Genomic DNA, 20529 nt, shown 5'->3' on the forward strand with positions numbered 1-20529 from the left:
AATAGGACCAGTAGACCTCATGGGTCCTACTGAGGTCATCAAACCTTTAAGAAGTAGAAGTGAAAATAGTTGTGTAGTTGATTTTTTAATCACTGAAAATATAGAGCTGGTGCAAAAGAGTCGAGAGAGGAAAGCGTGTCGAGCATCCGGAAACCCCACCGCTCTCTTCTCTGTATCTATATGTTCAGATCTACTTTTCCATTTAACCTGAACTTTTCGAACCGTGTCTCGCTCTTTGTGTGTTTGACTCTCGGCTGTTGTCGAGTTTCACATCTTTCACGAACCTGCTCTTTCTTCTCCGAAACAAGTTCCGCCTCAGAATCCCGTCTGATCAGAGCTGTAAACCGTCAGCTGGTCCCTCTGTGTGCGGCGTGACCGCAGGCTGGCGAGGTGTGTGACGCTCATGCTGGGCGTGTGTGTTAGTGCACAGTGTGAGCCCTTGTTTCTCAGACTCTGGCTTCGGCGTTATCTGATTCCCCCCCGCTGTGTTTGCTCTCAACAGTTTTTTTTTCATCATCTGATTCCCTGCTGTCTGTACTCTCAGTGGGTTTTCATTATCAGATCCCCCCGCTGACTCCCTGCACCCCCCCCCCCTCTCGCCGCTCTGTTTTCAGGCCTTTTCCTTGACCGTGCAAACCCAAAGCTTCTCCCTTGTAACTGTATTGAGTTGATATTCAGCGCTCGACCTGATCTGTTGGATGCGGCTCCATCACCTCGTCTCCAGGCGGTTCTGTGCTCCGCAAATTGGTCTGAACCTCCTGCTGCATGTGGAGCTGCGGCTGCTTTGACCCACCTGTTCTAATTACAGCCAATGCAACGTGCACACGACTCGAGGAAAACCAGTTGCTCAGTTTTCATCCAGATACAGTGGAAACACTTTTAAAGAAGTTCAGAATAATCTGTGAACAAAAAAACACATTTTAGATTTTTCTGCTCATTATTGTCATGTGGATGTGAAACATTCAGGCGTCATAAATGCATTGTGAGATTTAAAGTAACTGAAATTCTTATAAAACGTTCATACAGTGTCGTGTGCTAAAACACAAGCTTTCAGCTGTTTGGGTTGAAGGTCACGAGGAGCAGAGATCCTCTGGTTTTCCGTTGTATTGTCGTAGATGTGGAAACAGAGAAGTTTGACACTTTTAACTGAAGATTCATCTGCAGCTGTTTGTGAAAATGAAGGATTTTGTTTTAAGGAGCAAAGTGACAGCGGCTGGTTCAGGCTTCTTGAATTTTATGGTTTTTCTTTGTCAAACATCACAACAAACTCAACTCGTTGCCACGTTTCACTACTTTTCACTGACACACACGTTATAATCTGTCAGTTTGACACTGAGGTTTTTCAAATAAGGATTCAACAAAAATAAAGACATTAAGTACAAGTAATTAAAATGGTGAAAGCTGTTTTGTAAGTGATCTCAGACGTTTTCCTAGAGAATAATTAATGAGTCTAAATGAATAAATTGATTGAATCTAAGGGAACTGTTGAGCTTTGACGGAGCTGAGGCACAGAGATCAGGGTTTGAAGGATTCTGGTCTAATGAAGAATCTTACAAACAGCTTTTTACTGAACATGGAGAGACTGAAGCGGAGGAGGAGGAAGAAGAGGAGGAGGAGGAGGAGGAGGAGGAGGAGGAGGCTGTGACAAACCCACCTCTCCTCTCTCTCTCTCCCTCCCTCTTTCCCTCTGTGTTGATGGGATCTCTCTCTCTCTCTCTCTCCCTAACCTCCCTCTGTCTCTCCCTCTCTCTGTCTTTCTCCCTCTCTCTCTCTCTCCCTTTCGCTCTCCCTCTCTATGAGCAGATCTCCCTCCCTCTCTCTCTCTCCCTCCCTTTCTCTCTCCCCCTCTGTCCCTCTCTCTCTCTCTCTCTGAGCAGATCTCTCTTGGAGCTGGAGAGGAGAGGACGCTCGTCTCTCTGTCTCTCTGTCTCTCTCTCTGTCTCTCTCTCCTCCAGCAGCCGCCGGGCTTCTCTTCTCCTCTCTTCTCCTCTGCAGCCTCCCGTCGCTTCACCATGGATCTGTGGACTAAATCACTCGCTTGGATTATCTCTCAGGTCCTCGTGCTTCTCTCCAGCCGGTGCGGGACAACAGGAGCAGAAGGTGAGCATGCGTGGCCGTGCGTTCTCCTACTTTCCCCCGGAGGAGACGGAGCAGGTCCGGGCTGCGCAGACGGACCCGCGGAGCTGCTCCCTGTGCTTGTGATGTTGAATTAGACAAAGTGAGCCACAGGTATTTCTCTCCTGCGGGAGTTGGTGCGCACTGGTCACGCACCAGTGGAGGTGAAGCGGTGCCATTATTTCATTTGAATACAGAATTAACGCTTGTGCAACGCGTGCGTAATCTCTGGAGCCAACTTTTACGCACCGCCCGTACCTGTTTTAAATGTTGATCCAGTGTGTGTTGGTTCCAGATGTTTCTGATCCTCAGAGCTAAATGTTTCAGTGAAACGTCTCGGTTGTTCCTGAACGATTCTGCTCATGGCAACTGTTGGAATCCAGTTGATTCACTGCGCTGCTGTTTCTGTGTTTTCTGGTTAATTTGGTGCTCCGGGCAGAATGATGCCTGAGCCATGTCTGTGCTCACACACTCCAGAGAGCAGCAGGAGTGTGAAGGGGTGAGAGGAGGAGGATGGGGAGGCGGGCTTGGGTCTGAGAGGTTGCTGGTTTGATTCTGGGATGTGGAGATAAAGAGAAATCGGTCTCCTTTCTTTCCTCTGTAATTGCTATTGAACACTCTGCCAAAAGCACCAGACAGTTTTCCTGTGTGAATGTGAAGCGGGGGCGTTGCTGTCCCCATCTCCTGCTTTAGAGAGGAGGAGGAGGAGGAGAGGAGGGGAGGGAAAGAGGGAAAGAGGGAAATGGAGAGAAACAGGACAAAGTGAGGAGAGAAATGGAGATGACGTATGCTTGTGCCTGATCCAGACAGATTGCAGAAGTCTTCCATCCTCTTCCCCGACACAATCATCTCGTCCCTCGTCTGATTTTCTTCAGCCTGTTTCTTGACTTTCCTGCCTTTGCTGCTGCAGAAAACTGTCAACTGCTTCTTTTAACCTGTGACTGATTCCCACCTTCCAACCTCATGGTCATTTCAAAACTCACCCTGTGCTGCCAGGCGTTGGTGGAGGTCACAGTTTCTGCAGGAATGAGGATATTTCCATTTGACAGAATGTGGAAAACACAGAGTTTCCGGTTTGAATACTTCTCCCAATGTAAATATCATATAGATTCAATGAAGAGTTGCAACAAGCTGGTGCAAAAATGATTCTGTCTTACACTGTGGATCTCCAACCTTGAAGCTACTTAAAGCAACACTATGTAACTTTCACTGAGCAACAGCGCCCCCTGCAGCCACACATGGTCAGGGCTCCGTGTCCGAGCGATGAAGTGATTTTCATGTAGAGGAAAAAACAGCTGGAGAGACAACTTTGCATTTAATTGCTCATCAGAAGGTCCCATTTCCTGAATTGTGAAGTCATTCGGTGTGTAAATGTGCTTTGAATTCAGAATGTGCAGAAAACGCTGTAAACAAAATGTGTTGTATTTGTGTGTCTGAGTGTTTAAACAACAGCTTGACACCTCAGTCCAATATAATAACCAAGAGCAAAGAAAAAGGATCCGGTGTGAGAGACATTTAAATCATTTCAAATGTTAATCATAAAATGTTGAACGTGTGGTTTGCAAGTGAAACAAGTTTAACAAGTTCACACCAGAAGCTTCTATTCAGAGCTGACTGTAAAATCAGGGTAATTGGTTTATAAATGATGACGTCAGCAACTCTACAACACGTGGATCGAAGATTTTCGCAGCTAATTTTGCAGATTACGAGGAAACATTCTCCTTATTCCAAGTCAGTGAATCTGCTAAGTGTTGCTTTCAAGGGAAAGTAAATGTGGATGTGAAGGAATCCTGATCTTCTACTTTATCGAGGATTTATCCAAAGCAACATTAGGCCTCATCATATGAGATGTTTTCGTGTCGGTGCTGGATTTTGAGTTTCATGTCGACCTTGAAAGCGACAGATTCCTTTTAGTGGATATAAAGGAGGGAAAGAGGAGGAACGCTGTGAAGAAAAGACGCAGGACATTTGTTGTTCTTCATCCTTCCTTCCTCCTCTTCCACTTCTGTGTAATAACATCTCCAGCTTCACCAGCAGCGTATCTGAATCTCGTCCTCTCTTCCCTCCCGTCACATCTCCCCTTCAGCTGCTTCTCTTCTTTCCTGCTGCTCCTGACTCAGATCTGCTGATAACTCTCAGTCCTCACCCGCCCGACTCGTCTTTCTGCTCGTTGCTCTTTTCTCTTCCTGCTGTTCGCTGCCAGCTTCTTTTCCTCCTCCTTTGTCCGCCCAACACATCAACACACTCCCTTTGTCATCCTTTGATTGTTCTCTCCATTCTTGCTTTCTCTGTCTTCTACCTGGATGTCAGGTCTCCCGCTGCACCGCTGCTCTGTCTTCTCTGGTCTTCTCTTCCTTCAGTCTCATTCTCTCTGTCCACCTCTCTCTCCAGATTCTCTCTCCTGCTGTTCATCTCTGCAGTTTAATACTTTCCGTCTGAAGGTGGTTGTATTTGGTTTCAGCTAATAGGATTTGGTAATATACTTTGAAACTGTTGAATTTATAGCAGCCGGTATTTTCCTGAAATAGAATTTGACGGTCATATGAAATAAATAAGAGCTGGGCGTTGTTTGCAGCATCTCTTTCTCTTCTCTGCGCAAATTCCACATATTCATAGAAATCAGTTCACCTAATTATGTCTGATTCCTTTCATCAAAATCCATGAATTATTCCCTTGGAAATCTGTGAAAATGTCAAAAGAAAAGCTTTAACTCACAATGTTGAAGAAAGGGAAAATGAAGAAGTATGTAAAATAATAATTAAGACTCAAAAACTGCAGGTATCATCATATTATAGGTTGGCAATCATTTCAATTTAGTATTGGACAAATATATAAGTTTTCTATTGGCCCTGTTTTAGTGTTTTATCAGTTTCTTTACATGGAAACTCTCAGTATTTCTCTCTCTCTCTCTCTGTGTATCTCGCCCGTCCTCACCCAGCAGCACTCATCATGCACGGACCATAAGCCGCGGCAGCATAATAAGTAAAGTCTGCAGCCGTGGATGAATCTCAGCTGCAGGTTTTAAAACAGGGCTTCACATCTCCGTCCTCACTGGAGACAGTTCACTGGTACGAAATGACAACAGAGTGGAGATACTGGGGTCTGATGACTGGTTAGCCGGAGCATTGAGAGAAGTCACTGTGCATTTAATCCCCTTCCAGTATTTCAATATGAAAGAGCAACTCGGAGGGTAGCAGCCAAATGAATAAAATGGAAATGTGAAACAGTGATTTACTCCTCAGTCACTGGTGCTGCAGGTTTGTTTAAGCGTTAAAGAGTGTGAGGTGTTATTTTAAAAAAAAAAGCTTTCAGCAGTTTGTTTGTTGTAATAGTTTAGTTTGATTGTCTGTTACAAATCTTTTCCTAGATCCAGTACATTTTTATTTAAGCAGGGTTGTGCGGCTGCAGCTCAGGTGAAGCAAAGGTTTGGCCATTAATCAAAGTGCCGGTGGTTCAATCCCCAGCTGCTGTGTGATGTGTCCTTGACCAAGATTCTGGCACTTAAATTATTCCCCCCCAAAAAAACAAGCATCAGCCCGAAAACAACACCGTGAAAAGCAACTAAGAGTCTACAATTCTGGCAGTTTTGTTCTCAGGCAAAGTGATGATTTACGAGCGTTATCCACAGACTGTTTATAAAAATGGACGTAGACTCTGGGTCCAGGAAGTGAAGCCAATGCAACAGGACCTCGAACCTGTGGTCGCTCGAATGTCCAGCGAGAACACGAAGACTTCATTTGCTCCGGAACATTTTCCTGAACTTTTCCTGCCAGCCGCCTCGTAAACTGTCCTCAAGGAAATGAAATGAAGTCTGGGAAATGTAGGACACCACCAGGATTTAGAGAGTAGTGATATCTCTGCTCTGGAGTTGATGCATTGTGAGAGTGAACTATTTTCAGAGCTATCCCCAGTGAGCATGTTGTATAGGAACAGCAGGTCATGGTGGGAGTTGACCTGTCTGTCTGCTCAGAGACGCAGGTCCAGCAGCTGAACTGAAACAGCTTCATGAACTTGTGACTGTGAACTCTGAGACAGTTGGAGCTGACCCCACACACACACACTGTCACAGAATAGCGCAGGAGTCATTGTTTCACTCGTATAATAAACCTACATAACGACATTGATTTTTGACGATTCAGCAGAACCCCAGATTAAAGCCCATGGAGGTTTTTACAAAGTTTTTCAAAATTCTTCCAATGTTAAATCATCATTTTCCCAAATGCGACTTAAATTCAGTCACTTCGGAGATCTGTCTCCGGAGCATGTGTCTGTGTGTGTAGGTGGGTGGAGTGACGGTGATGAAGTAATGAGCTTCCAGTGGAGTCACGTGAAGAGAGAAGGGAGAGAGAACACTGTCACAACACGCTGATCTGGGTCTAAATCAGTCTTCTGATGAAGAGACTCTGGTGTAAAATTGGTCTCCTGCTTCATGATGAGTCTGTGTGTGTGTGTGTGTGTGTGTGTGTGTGTGTGTGTGTGTGTGTGTGTGTGTGTGTGTGTGTGTGTGTGTGTGTCGACTGTTAAACGTTGGTGCTAAATGACTCCTCAAAGCAGCTCTTGTTGTTTTCAACAGAATTAAAGGAAATGCAGCAAAGTCAGAATCGAACTCGAGCCTAAAGACGCTTGACCTGATGCATCGACTGTATATAAAGATGTATGACAGGACTGCTTCTCAATAGTGAAGCCCCCTTGTGGCTAGGTCATAAACCCCGTCTCCTCTATGTTAACAGATGGGACATGACCAAAAATAAAAGTCAAGGTACAGATCAAATACATTTATCTCAAACATGGTTTCTGTAATTTTAGTCTAGTGGGTTGTCACTGCTTCTTTGCTGAAACTCCGACCCTCTGCAGCTGCAGGTGACACTGACGGAAGCAGCGAGGGGGAATTAACTGTGACAAGTTTCTAAAAACAAAAGAAAAAAGAATATGGACCGTTCATTGCTGCTCAGAGGAAGCAGAGACTGGGCTGATGAGCCTCTGCGAGCTCACCGTTGTAAGCTACTCCTCTCACATTGTGATTCATCGGACCAATTGTTAATCTAAAAGTGCTGAGTCGTGCAGCTTTAAAAAGGAAAGTAGACTTCCCAGTCCTGTATGTTGTGCACCAAACTGTACCCAGAGGACAAGAGAATAAAACTCTCCCAGGAAACAATTAATTCAGTCCATTGATCTTCATACTGAAGCCATTATATACGGAGCCTTTACGTCCTGCTGTCAAATTTAGCTTGTGAAATAAGAAATGAGGTCAATATAACACGTGTCAGAACTTGAGGTGGTCGTGAAAACAACGGATGTAACATGGAAACTTCAGGAGCTATTGACGGAGGAGGATTCTGGTTTGGATCAATAAGGAGAGGAACTGGTGTGATTCTCGCTGGGAGGCAAGAAAGCTGGGAAGAGATGAGATGAGAAGAGATGAAACTTTAATGTTCCTCGTGGGGGGGAAGTGGGTCAAACAAACAAACGAAAAAAAGTAGATACTGGAGATATGAATCAAATACGAGGAAATCATCATCGCTGGGAGCAGAAGTGGCGTCCAGCTGGGTTTGAATGTCAGATTTCATGTCTAAGACGATGAAGCAGCTGAGGGATGGATGGTTCAGAGTGAATGTTTAGATGAGGGGGACGGAACCTTTTCTTCATGTGAGTTTTATCTTCCCCTTCGTTGGTCGAACTGAATTATTGAACACGTCCCACTCACCTCTCGACAGGAGCTACTTCTCCTTGTCCAGGTGTCTGATGTCACATGGTAGTGATGACGATGGTCCTCACAGCTGGATTTACAAGTTTTGGAGTTTCACCCTTAAAGGATAACGACTGGATGGGTGAGATTCCCTGATATTTACTCAAACTTTGGGTAAATCAATTCTTATCAGATCCACAGGGACCTTTTCAGAGGTGAAGATTAAACCCTTTAGATGATAGAGCGATATTTTGCTTTAAAAAGTAAATTACAGTCGAGGGCCTGGATTGAAAGGACAGACGATTGAGGAATGTTGTCCCTCGACGCTGCATTGAGCCAAATTAAAAACTGAAGAACTCTTCACCTTGTTGTAAAAGCTTTTGGACCCAGAGGAGAATATCTGCCATTTAAAATCCATAAACAGAAACAAAAGAATTAAACCACGGCTCCCTGAAACCAATAAGTTGTCCTTCAACCGTTCACTCCCCAGCGAGCCCACCTCCACCACATCATTCACTTAATAATCGTACACAACTTTTTCTCTCCACATGTCTCAGAGCTGTGCCAGCGCCGGGGGCAAGGTCGAGTTTAAAGCTGTTTATCAGGGTAAATTTAAGGAGTGAAATAAATACGTCCTGAGAGGTTTCATATTTGTGTTCCCCCGCCCTCGCAGTAACTCAGCTTCTGAGCCGCAGACGTGGATCAAGTCAAACCGCTTCTCTGTTTAATGGAGACACTGCAATTCAAGTGTGGACGTTTGAAGACAAAATCAAAACTCAACGGTGAAATATAAACTTTCTCCTTAACCCTCACAGGTTTACGATGTTCTATACGACATCAGAGGACATCGAACATGAAAGACTAAATGTCTCGGGAACGAGGAGTGCGAGATTCTTTGTTCTGCTGCCTTTGTGGAGACAATAAATCCATAATGACAAAATCCAACACTGGAAGTTTCCTGTGATTATTTATCCATTTCACCGTGTTATAATAAGAGGCTGTGTTTCTGACTGAGCACGTGTGCGTGGTCGCTCGATTGAATAACGTGAGATTTGAACCCATCCTGTTACGCATCACAGGGTCGAGGTCATACAATCAGGAAACCAGGCCAACCATGGCTGAGGCTCCAGAGGGTTAACAGCATTTATACCAATGAGTGGAGGATAAATAACACAACCCCTCTGCACCACTGTGTTGACGACACACAAACAGGATACACAAAAAAACTTTTTGGACTTTGTTTACCCTTTACTCCTCAACCTTATCCGCTGTGCATTAAGAGAACAGCATCACACACACACACTTCTTTCAATGCTGATGTAAATCAACTCAGATTAAAGCTGAGACTTGGCACTTTAAGGTCGTATCTATTCATTTATTTCTCCCATTGTGCTGAAAGCTCGGAAAATGTGTAACTGATGAAATATTGATGGTCTCTGGACTGTGTGTTGTCCCAAATAAGCCCAAACTACGGCTGATGCTGCTCTTAAGCTGCCTGCGTCGTTTCATTAGCGTTGATTATTCTATCCCTCATTATGTAAATGGTGAAACCAGGCTGCGTGTCAGTGTCTCTCTCTTGTTTTTCTGTAGACTTTCATTTAAAGTTCCTAGTCGTCCTGTTGATTTTTTTCTGGTACCTCTTTCCCGGCTTCCATCTTGGCTCTAATGGCTGCACCTGTATTTCCCAGCCCTCGGTTCACCCTATAGTGACAAGAGGGGAGAACGGCTGTAGTTTAAAGTCCATTACCACACTGCAAACACCAGATGTTGTGGACCGACGGGCTCGGTTACAGCGGGGGGGTAATGGAATTTTCACCATGTAGCCTACTGAGCTTTATGCAGACTTTTACAGATAAGAGCATAAGATAAAAATATATATATAAGGATGGTTGAGAGAGGAGTTCGACCCCTTCATGGGAACGAGCCTTTCACAGACATCAAACTCTGTGTTTGTTTGCTGATGTGAAAACTTTGATTTTACATAATAAACGATGCAGAAAAGATTCGCTTTTAAATTTACATTTTATGCAAATTGTTTGTAGTTATTTATGATAAATTCTATAATTAAAGAGGTTGAATATCAAGCATCAATTAAATGTCTTTGTCTTTGTTAACAACATGTTAGGAATCATTGACAATTAAAAGAATATAATCTTCTGAATATTGGTGAAGTGTAAATGCTGTAAACCCCATGACGATCAGCTGTAGTCGTCACGTTACAGTGATGAAATTTAGTATTTTCTTTAGTTAGGACACTCTATACACAGAGGTGAGCATTTATCTATATCTATTTATATTTGTACAGTTTTCAAAAAGCAAAATATAAAAGTTATCAGTGTCCTAACGTGCTGAGATGAGAACTGAACATTTACCGTCCAGCAGCTGAAGTTTATCCTCTAGAATCGGTGCAGGTGCCGAGTTGTTCTGTGGTTAAACTCTGAACTGCCATCACGGACAGGTAATCACATTTTCTTTGCCTTGAACTCGGTGACCAGCGTCTCAGCTAATTAGGCAGTGAGATCCGCACGGTTCGGTTCTTCATACGCTCCGCGCTGAAGGAACGCTTTGATTATTAGTCCGCTGCCGGCTGCGGGGGGATTTTAATATGAGTTACAGTAAATTACTGAGATGCTGGGGGCTGAATGTCAAAGTCAGGGGCGTTATTACTCAGCCAATGAATGTGAGTGGGTGCCTTTAGAAATAAGCTGGTTATTTAAGATGTGGGAGCTCCAGGGGAATATTAGGAGCGCTTGTTTAAATATCAGAGCTCATGAAGAATCCCTCATCTCCTCCAGGATTAATCCGGTAAATAAAATGCTGACGAGCCTGTTTCAAGTGCCTGGTGGAGATTTATTGGCTTTTCGTGAGCTGTTGTTTTGCACCGAGGAGAATAAAGCCATCGCCGTTCTGTTTGAATCTGTGGTGAAACTCTCTGTAAAACGCCCTCTTCATGATTCATGATGGGGCACCGTCACACGATGAGGAAAACTGAGGATTAGTCCCCTTCATCTTTCTTCCTTAGTGTCATTTATGGAAATGTGTGCCGGCAAAGTGGAGCCATGAACGGGATCTGATGAAGTCAAGGTTACAGAACTAACGTGCAGCCACCAGCCATGAATCTGAGTTAACTAACCCAGGAACAGGTAGTTAAATGAAGCTCTGACAGACGACTGCAGTCCATCCATTCCATATAAGGACCCGTTGTGTTTGTTCACGGCCCCAGAACAAGTCTGGCTCCCGGAAAAAATGAAGACATCCATCATGTGGAGCTGTCGTCATCACAGATGACTTGTTGTCGCTTCAAATATCAGCTCTCTGCTGCAGAGGTCATGATACTCCATCACTCTCAGGCACTAAACTCTAACAACAAATGGATTTTACACTTACAACTCTATTTGCAGCAGCTAATACAGTGGTTATGACTGCCATAATTCCATATTATACCGGGGGGCATTAAACTTACCAACTGTGGCTGCATTAGGTACCAAGGTCACCATGCTCTTTCAGTCTCTATTACAGTGGAGATCAGCCTCAGTCCAGACAGATTCTCCACACAGAGGAGAGGGACTTGGATTTTCTTCAGAGACAAAGACGATTATTCCAAATAAAATCAAACAAACCAGACTTAAATACACGTTGTATAAAGGAAACATGGATGAAATATGGGGATCATGAATGTGCTCATGTCAAACTGTCTGTTGCAATCAAGAGTTGCAACTAGGGATGCACATAATAATCTGTTTGACCCTTAACTGGCAATAAGTACTTGACAAATGAATCAGTAAAACATTTGATAGTATTTATTAATGACTTCCTAATTCTGTCCATTATCAAAACTCTGTCTCCTCCCACCTGCAGGTCTCCCAGTTAACAGAGCTTCACACCACGTCTCTTCTCTGCTGACGACTGATTTTGACCTGGTCTGTTACTGAGGGTTGATTATTGTGATTCTCCTCTGAACGTGAACACAGTGAAATCTCAGGAGGGACAATTAGAGTTGCAACAACTTCTGCCCGCGTGCTGAGGAGGGTCGAAACTTTATGAATGTTTTTGACGGACCGCGGCTGCAACAGATGTGATGGGATTTCACTCCGTTCACGGCAGCTGCAGCTACTGAATGTGAGGATTCGTGAATTCTCATGTTTGGTTGTTTATGCGGCAGTTTGCACACGTAAAAGTGAACCTCTCGTTAATGTATCACAGAAACACGTCCATTCTAAATAGTAGATTTTATTCTTGAGGGTTTATCGGTGAGAAAAATGGTTCATAATGTAACTGACCTGAAGGGAGTGGGTGGATGTGCACCTTAATTTTCAGATTCTTCTTGTGACATACAAACTCTGAGCTCCCTGATTGGATGTTTCCTGCCGCAGTGGCTTTAGTTTGACTTCTTCCTAAAAGTTTTCGTTTCCCCAGGAATATTTTACCGTTCTGACTCTTGCAGATATTTTCTGACACACTTCTCAATCTTTTCCACTGATGATTCAAATGGGAGAGTTTCATTCCAATCTAAGTTCTCCAGCTGAGAGTCATGAAATATTAACTGGATTTTTACTTCCAGAACCAGGGGGTGTCTGGGATATATTGAGATTAATGGCTTATTATGACATATCTCTCCCATCAGACATTTAGCATCAATAAAAACCTTCTTATTCACTGTTCCGCCCTGTTCTCCACCTTAATGCCAGTTATCAGTGAATAAAACGGCAACTTCTGCATCAGTAGAAGTCCAGCCCAGACTCTTAAGGTGTCCACTTCACACACTGAGATATATGCTGATCACAGTTTAATGTTACCTCCGCGGTGTGTTCTTTATGAACCCGGTGACCACAGCTGTGCCGCCCGGTGCGCCGGTGCTCTGCAGCCGCTGCTGATGAGGAGAAGCAGGGCCGGTCGCTTTGTATTAGAGAGGAGGACGGAGCTGAGTCAGTGGCCATTAAAGGCGGAAGGGTAAGGCTGTATTTCAACACAACAAGACAGAGCTAAATCAGAGCTAAGCACTCTGAGGTGAAACAGAGGAGGAGGAGGAGGGTGGACAGTGAGGGAGAGGGAGAAGAGTGAGGAGGAATATAAAGTATGAGGGGATAAAGTTTTAGGGGTCAGGAGTCTGGAGGCTGTCTGGTAGTATTCCCTCTGTGTTCCTCACAACTGCAGTGACATTTTCAACTTCCCTTCCCATTTTATCCCTCACTGACTCTGCTGTCTGTGCACGGGCCACCGTCTGCAGGAGACAGAGGAGGAGGTGGAGGACGATGACAGGGGGGGACGACAGGTTTGATGAAACGTAGACCGGGACAGAAATAAGGGGGGAGAGGAAGGAATCGAGGGAAAGAAACAGACAGGTGGAAGATGAGGATTAGAGCGAGAGGAGGAACGAGGAAGAGGAGGAGAGACAGATGATAAGAACGTGTGTCTCGCTAATAGTTTCCCCTGCTGTGACATTCTCAACTGCCTCTACAATTTCACCCCCGCTGGCTATAAAAGGAAGTGTGAGTGTTCGTGTTCAGCTTTGCGGAGTCCTATAGTCCCGGGTTTCTACAAGACAGCACTGGTATAAATATTAATGTCCTTCCCCCCTTAAAAGTTGAAGAGACATCTTTTCACTATTGGCTGGAGCCATCTTCTTGTGTCAGCGCTGCCAGGAGAAACCTGGGGCTTGTTTCCGTGTTGCAGCCCAAATGCAGTGGGACCAGTTTACTGGCATGCAGGGAGGCTGAGGACACTGCATCGTACTGTACAACACAAAGACCTGCGTAGTGTCAGAGTAGTTTGAACAAGCTCAGTTGAAAGTGTTACATCACAATGTAAACTTGTCATATTAGGATAAAAATATAGGGTAATAAAGCACATTTGCAGATTTAATTACCAGGTAAAACAATTAAAGAGATTAAATGGTTTGATTATTTTATTTTCAGTCCTTGATTTGATGAAATATGAGGGTAAACCTCATTATTTCACACCATTAACATGTTGGTGGAATCACAGAAGGCTGCTCTACACTTAATAATCTTGATTTGATTATATCCGGCACACAGCAAAGGCTGTATCTCCTGATTTCATGCAGAATCCTGCCGGCCTGCAGAGGATTGTAAAAACCTCTATGATGTTTTAACAGACCGCTGACATGGGCGGGATCTGCAGTGGATGCTCTCTAAAGATTGAATTCACTAATTATGTCAAAATACACTTGAAACTGTTCAATAAATCCCTTCAAACTTTTCCCTACATACATATTATGATGGTGGTTGGTTATGGTTGGGTCGAGTCATACGGCCGCGGTCACATCATGGCAGTGTGATAAATTATAACCCCCCCGTAACCTGACAACAAAAAAATGGAATTTCTGTGAAGTGCATTATCACTGCAGAGATAAAAAACACTCGAGGCTCCAGAGAAAGATTAAATTTGAGGCAGGCAGGGAACAAATGTGTGTAATACTGGTCCGGAACATTGCTACCTGCAGTCCTCTGCTCCCAAACCACCACTATCTCCAGAACCAGCAGCTTTCTGAGGGGGACGTGCAGTGGAGAGGATGGTTTATCAGTTTTATGTGATATCTGGTGTGAAGGATGATATCTTCTCTTTTTACCTCACGTAAACTGAGAGGGCTTCGGTCTGTCTTTACCAGGGTCAGTGTTTGAGGTTCAGTGTGTGCTGAGAAGAAGGTGACCAACCATCAGCGACATGTTTCTGAGCTGCGCATTAATTAGGGTCTCTTCTGAGTTTTACCCCCGATTCTTCAGCGCTTACGAAGGTTCAGCAGCTCAGGTCAGAAGTTCAGTGTCGGTGCTTGTCTCGACAACTTTTCTAAAGGACGTAAACTCTTCTCTTGGGGTTTTTTTAAGAAATCTCAGCAGCAGTTTGTGTTTCCAGCCTCAGGAAAAGCTGAGCTGTGAGTGTGAGAGAGGCAGAGGAAGATGGAGAACATCAAATTCACTGCAGAGAAGATTTTTTAAAGGAGCATTTATCTTCTAATGTCTCCTGAGGGAGGACGGCTGTAAAGTCAAACTAAGTAGATGCTGTGACTGCGGCTTCTGGTGTGGTTTATTGAGCTACACACACACACACACACACTTAGAAAGAGAGATTGTCTTTTGTCACAACCTCTAGTTTCTATCTTTGGTGCTGTGTGTGTTCGAGCGTGTGTTCGAGAGTGTGTGTGTGTGTGTGTGTGTGTGTGTGTGTGTGTGTGTGTGTGTGTGTGTGTGTGTGTGTGTGTGTGTGTGTGTGTGTGTGTGTGTGTGTGTGTGTGTGTGTGTGTGTGTGTGTGTGTGTGTGTTATTACAGTGCCAGTGCAGGGAGGATTTGTGGTCTCTGTAGACCGGCTGTTACAGTGAAGGTGTCTCTCTTTGGTCGGGGGTGTGATCTTCATGGCTTGGCTGTTCCAGAGGCTGCATCTGGCCTCATTTTACACGACACACGTTTCCCTTCACTTGAACAATATTTCCCAGGTAGATCTCTTCTTCCTACTCAGCCAGTGTCAAGTTCTCATCTACTAGTGAGGCGTCTGCAAACAGTTTAATAAGGTGAGGAAAAGTTTATTCGCAATAGATTAATTTAGTGGTTTGTTGCGATGTTCCCCCGACCCCACTGTACGACACTGACATGAACGAATGCTTGACTCCCAGTGTTTCCAGTGAATACGGACTCCCCGTCCTCTCTCGGTCAGCACAGGGATAAATCCTGCCAGGTCGTTAGGCCATTAAAACATCCATAAAGCTTTTACTGTCATCATAGCAGCTAGACTTCGTCATAGTTTCAGCTGCAGGTGTTTACGTTGCTGTGACGTGGATGCATCATTGTCATCACAGCTCCCACCACAGATTGATCTAATTCTGCAGGAAACACTGACATGAACAATCTCAGTCACCTGAAGGGTTCCACAACTGATGATTCATCAAACTTTGACTTGCAGGCAGCGTTCCTGGTGTACCTCCAAATAACAATCCTTTACTTTGCTAGCAGTCCGGTTTGTGTTACTGCAGAACCACTCCATCTTAAATCTGATCACTTTTACCAAAGGTGTAATTTATCTTAAAAAAACAGACTTTCTCTTTTGAGGATTCTGCCAACTATGACCAAATGACAAAAACAGTATTTATGGTCCAGAAATATACTTCATAAAACAGACACATACATCCGTGTAACATCTGTCAGCAGATGGATTTAATCACAGTCCTGTGGTCTGTTTTGCTTTCACACCACAAACGCTCTGAAACCCTGTTTTCAGGAGGTGTAGGCGGTAAATGAATAGTATTTATGTGCTGCTGTTAATGACCACTCAAAGTGCTGTGGACTACAACTCACACCGACCCATTCACAGTCATACAGCACTTCCATACATTACATCACATTCAAACAACAGAGCCATCACAGGTGATTTAAGGTTTAGTTTCTTGCCCAAGTAAACTTTGAAATGCTGCCTGGAGGAGGAGATGGGGATCGAACCACCAACCCTCTGATTAATGGACGATCCGTTCTGCCTCCTGAGCCGCAGCCTGGAGGTGCAGATGCTTGTCTCGCAGCAGACTTTGAGTGACAGCTTCCACATCAGCCAAACAAAACGACATCAGAGTCTGTTTGGAACGGAACTGAAGAGCTTGAGTGTGAGAACATCTTAAGAACAATAACAGATCAAACTGATACCGTATCATAAAAACACAAACAACTCCCAGAGGACATGTGGTCGTACACCAACACATGCAGCAGCTATTGTGTTGATAAATTACTCAACTCCCACCGCCCACTGCCCCTTTACAAAAAGACCCACACACAGCAGAAGGTGCACTGTGATGCTCTGGCTGCTGTACGACTCATACGCATAAAAACAGTTTGTGGTAAAAGCTCCTCTCCTGGTGCAATGCAGAGTTTGGAGTTTTATGAATCCCCTGCGTCCAATTCAGTTTTAAATTTTGGGAAATAAATTAGATTTGCAGAGTTGCGCGGATGATGCAAATGTCCGTGTGCCTTCATTTGAATGATGGAACAGAACAGTTTTTATTTCACGGAGAATCAGTGGCCTGCTGCTCTTTATTAAGAGACATTTACAGGCAAATATATTCAAGTTATTTACTTAGTGCAGCCGGTGGATTAGTAGATATTCCATGATGCATATCTCCCTCTGGAGCCATTGGTCGGAGGGATGGAGCCTGTGAATCTGCATAATTCTGGCTTTGTGATTCAAAGCGAATGTTTCGGGGGCTTCAGCAGCGTTTGAACTGAGCCCTGGTGAAACTCGCTTCAACTCCCTCTCTGTCTTTAAACTCGACACTTAAAAGATGTGGAGATTTTAAATGCTGCCGTGATGATGTGGCTCGTGGCTGTTTTGATCACTTCATTTGGTCGATGCCCGTCTCCCACTCAGCCGCCCACACCGCTGAGGACGACTGTTCTCGCCTCTCAAAGGCAGCGCTACATTAGTGGTGTGCGGCGCGCCGGGTGCATTAGGATGCTGCTTGTATGGATTTGTGTGTGGGTTGAATTCTTGCATGTACGGATTGTGCCGAACATAATGAGCTGATTATCTGGTGCTTTTCTACCTGGATAATGTCTAAAAGGCCAGAATGAATCCAAATCATGCAGGAGTGTGTTTGACAGATAAACAACAAGCTGAGCGTTTCCCTTTCGGCAGCTGACTACTGTGTAGGGACTGAGGAAGTCGGGGAATGAAACACAAGATTCACGTATATAAACACATCGCCTGTATTGACCATTTTGTGTGTTCACGCCAGCGTTTGAGTTTCATCTTCTGTATTTTCTTTTGTTGTTGTTTTATCGATCACAGCCGCAGACTGAGCTTTATCTCAGTTTTACTAAACCGACCTATTAGACTTCATGAAGTAAACTTTATCAAAGAAATACTGAAACATTTCACACCGTGTTGAGCTGATGAAGACGTGAACTCAAAGTGTAATCTATTTTCAATGCTCTCTCTGTACGTCAGGACCAGGACCAGGCTTTAAACCCTCGGGGTCAAACCTGGAGGCAGCTGTTCTGCACATTAGTAAAAATGGACGTTGACGTTTTTTCTGCTTGAGGATGATTGTTAGTGCTCCGGAGCAAAAACAACCATCGCTGCGGCCTCATTATCCTGCTGCCTCCTGCGATGTGCTCCGAATGGAGAAATGATTCTGCCGGGCTCCTTCTCAGAAGCACTGCACTCGGGGGTTCGTGTGGCTTATAGAGCTCTGAAGTGCGGGACCTCCCGTTCACTGCTGTTTGTTGAGGTGATGGATGGAGCTCATCGGTATTCAGGGTCTCCAGTGTGGGCACTTTGTTATTCAGCAGAACAGTAAAGAAGTGGACAATGCAGGTGAATGAGCCGTGGCCTCCCTCCCTGTCTCTGGCATTAGTCTGCCGTGTCACTGGTGATTAAATGCATTTGATGGTGTGTGTGTGTGTGTGGTGGGTTTTTTCCGTGCTGTCAAACTCACCATTTGTCACTTCGGCGCTTCGTGGATGGACGGATTGGCCGGAGGGTGATGAATGGCTGTCCACAAGGATGTTTGATTTGAAATGAAAAGATATTTCTTGTCACATAACGGTTTTCCTGCCCTGCTGAGGTTTGTGCCACTTCCCATCATTTATTGTTTCACCTCAGGTGGAAACGTGTATTTTTTCCTGGGCCAGTATTAGACCAGTTAATACTGATGTTACGCACCAGAGTAGAAATAAGACGTATTCATTATTTCCTCGTGTGACACCAACTTTTTCAGAGGTGACCTTTTAACTGGTGACCCAGTTAAAAAGTAGTGCGGGTTATTTGGGAATTGCAGTTCATATGTCTGTTGACCCGGATGATTCAAATGTAAAAGTCAGGTAAAAAAAGTTAGTTTTTAGCAGTTGTGTTTAAATATGCAGGAGAGGTCCCACCCGGTCAGGGTCAGTGTCGAGGTTCAGTGGCTGCAGCGTCCGGCAGGTATTTCAACATTTAGCTCCACTTTGCTTGGAGCCGTCTGTTTGTGCTCCACTGGTCACACTGGCAGCGACGTCCACTCTTAAAAAAGTGTTTTTTTAAACTCTGCCGCCGCTCCCGCTCCCTCTCTCTCTCTCTCTCTCTCTCTCGCTCTGTGTCGAGTGTTACCACGGCGAGGTTGCGCTCGCACCGCACATTATCACCTCAGGGAATTACAGCACTCTGCACTGGAGAGCCGAGCCTCTCATTCCTCCTCTTCAGACAACTGTAATTCACCTGCTTTTCATGCTGAGGGCTCACTCAACATCCACGGTAGCAAGTGTCTGTCAGTCCAAGGCCCTGCAGGGATAAATACGACCAGGAGGAGTTCCACAGGAGCCACGAGCCGGAGGCCTCCTGATGATTGTCAAGTTGCCAGATCGCATTTTAAACAGGGAAATTAAATATGTATGAAGCTCAAAACCACTTTCTAATTATAAAATACTTAAAGTTTGACTATAAGAGATTTTTTAATGATACCTGCTCAAGAACCTCTGAGGTTAGACTCAGTTATAGGAGAAATAATCTGCTCATATTCAGGTTCATCATTTTAAGTTGGCTTATGGCTGGAAAAGGTTTAAATGGTAAATATTCATATTCATATTGTGTTTTTCTTGTGCTTTTCAGTACATTTTTATTTTCACCCATTCCCGTTTATACACTGCATCCCTGTGCAGCTCCTTCTCGATCACACACCGCCTGAGAGGCCGTCGGGGGCAATTTGGGGTTCAGTGTCTTGCCCAAGGACACTTTGGCATGCAGAATGGTGGAGGCTGGGATCGAACCTCCGACCTTCTAGTTAATGAGCTCGACCGCTTGAGCAACAGTCGCCACATTTACATTCTCCTAATGTTCACTTTCCTGAAACTGTCCACTGCTGCAGCTCCTTTGTTGGAAATGCATCGGATAATGTGATAGTGTCACAAAGACCAAACCTTAAATAAGCAAACTAAATATTTATCAACTCTCCTTCTGCATATCTGAAACTTTTAAAGTTAGAAACCGTGAACCTACATCAACTGATGCTGCATATTGGATGAGATGTTAAAAGCTGTGTTTCTCACTCAGCGCTGAACAGTCGTGGCTTTTTAAAAACAAAGGAATTCAGTGTGAACGAGGAGGATTTATACCTTTAAATGGGCTGTTTCATGTTAACTTCAGTCAATTAATACTTCAGACATCAGTGAAAGCAGCGTAAATACATAAGAACATTATTTTGAGGGCAGGCTGACACCTCTGGTCTATATATTGTATTTAGTTGCCTCCATATTTGGCAGGAAACCGGCTCCCTGGTCTCTAAATGGGGACAGAACTTCACACTCCTTTGAACACTGTAATTATACCAAGATATCCCACTTCAGCTTGTGAAGCCTTATTAATGATTAAAATCTAAAATGCTTAATTTTTAATTTCATGCCAGTTAATTTTGCTGCAGATAAACAACACTGCTGTTGTGGAATCTGTCTAATCAGCTGGTTAAAGACCCGGGTTAACATGCTCAAGTTTGAGAAGTTAAAAAAAAAAATTCCCGGGGCTGTGGTGGAGCTGAAGAGGCAGATGAAGACCTCGTGTTGTTGAGATGAAGAACATTAGTGTTGACAGAGTAATCGAAGCCTGAGCCTCGTTGTCAGAGCGGTGGGTCGGGATCGGGCCGCGACGTGAATCACAGTAATTGGCTCTTGTCTCTGCGGCGGAGAACAACATCCATTACCAGAGAGGCTTCAGACGGAGGCAGCGTCAGTTTGACTGTGAAAGTTTGCAGCTCCGGAGGAAA

At 44.4% G+C, this 20529-nt stretch overlaps 1 protein-coding gene across 1 annotated transcript in view; it reads left to right on the top strand.

The window, feature by feature from the left end:
* Window positions 1–1894: 1894 nt before the first annotated feature.
* Window positions 1895–20529, top strand: part of LOC118118431 (contactin-associated protein-like 4) — a 72275-nt gene continuing 53640 nt past the window's right edge. The window contains 1 exon segment of the mRNA XM_035171651.2: window positions 1895–2100. Coding sequence (XP_035027542.2) covers window positions 2013–2100 — 88 coding nt within the window. The 5' untranslated portion in view covers window positions 1895–2012.

This window comes from Hippoglossus stenolepis, chromosome 11, assembly GCF_022539355.2.
Source record: "Hippoglossus stenolepis isolate QCI-W04-F060 chromosome 11, HSTE1.2, whole genome shotgun sequence".
Classification (NCBI taxonomy): Eukaryota; Metazoa; Chordata; class Actinopteri; order Pleuronectiformes; family Pleuronectidae; genus Hippoglossus; species Hippoglossus stenolepis.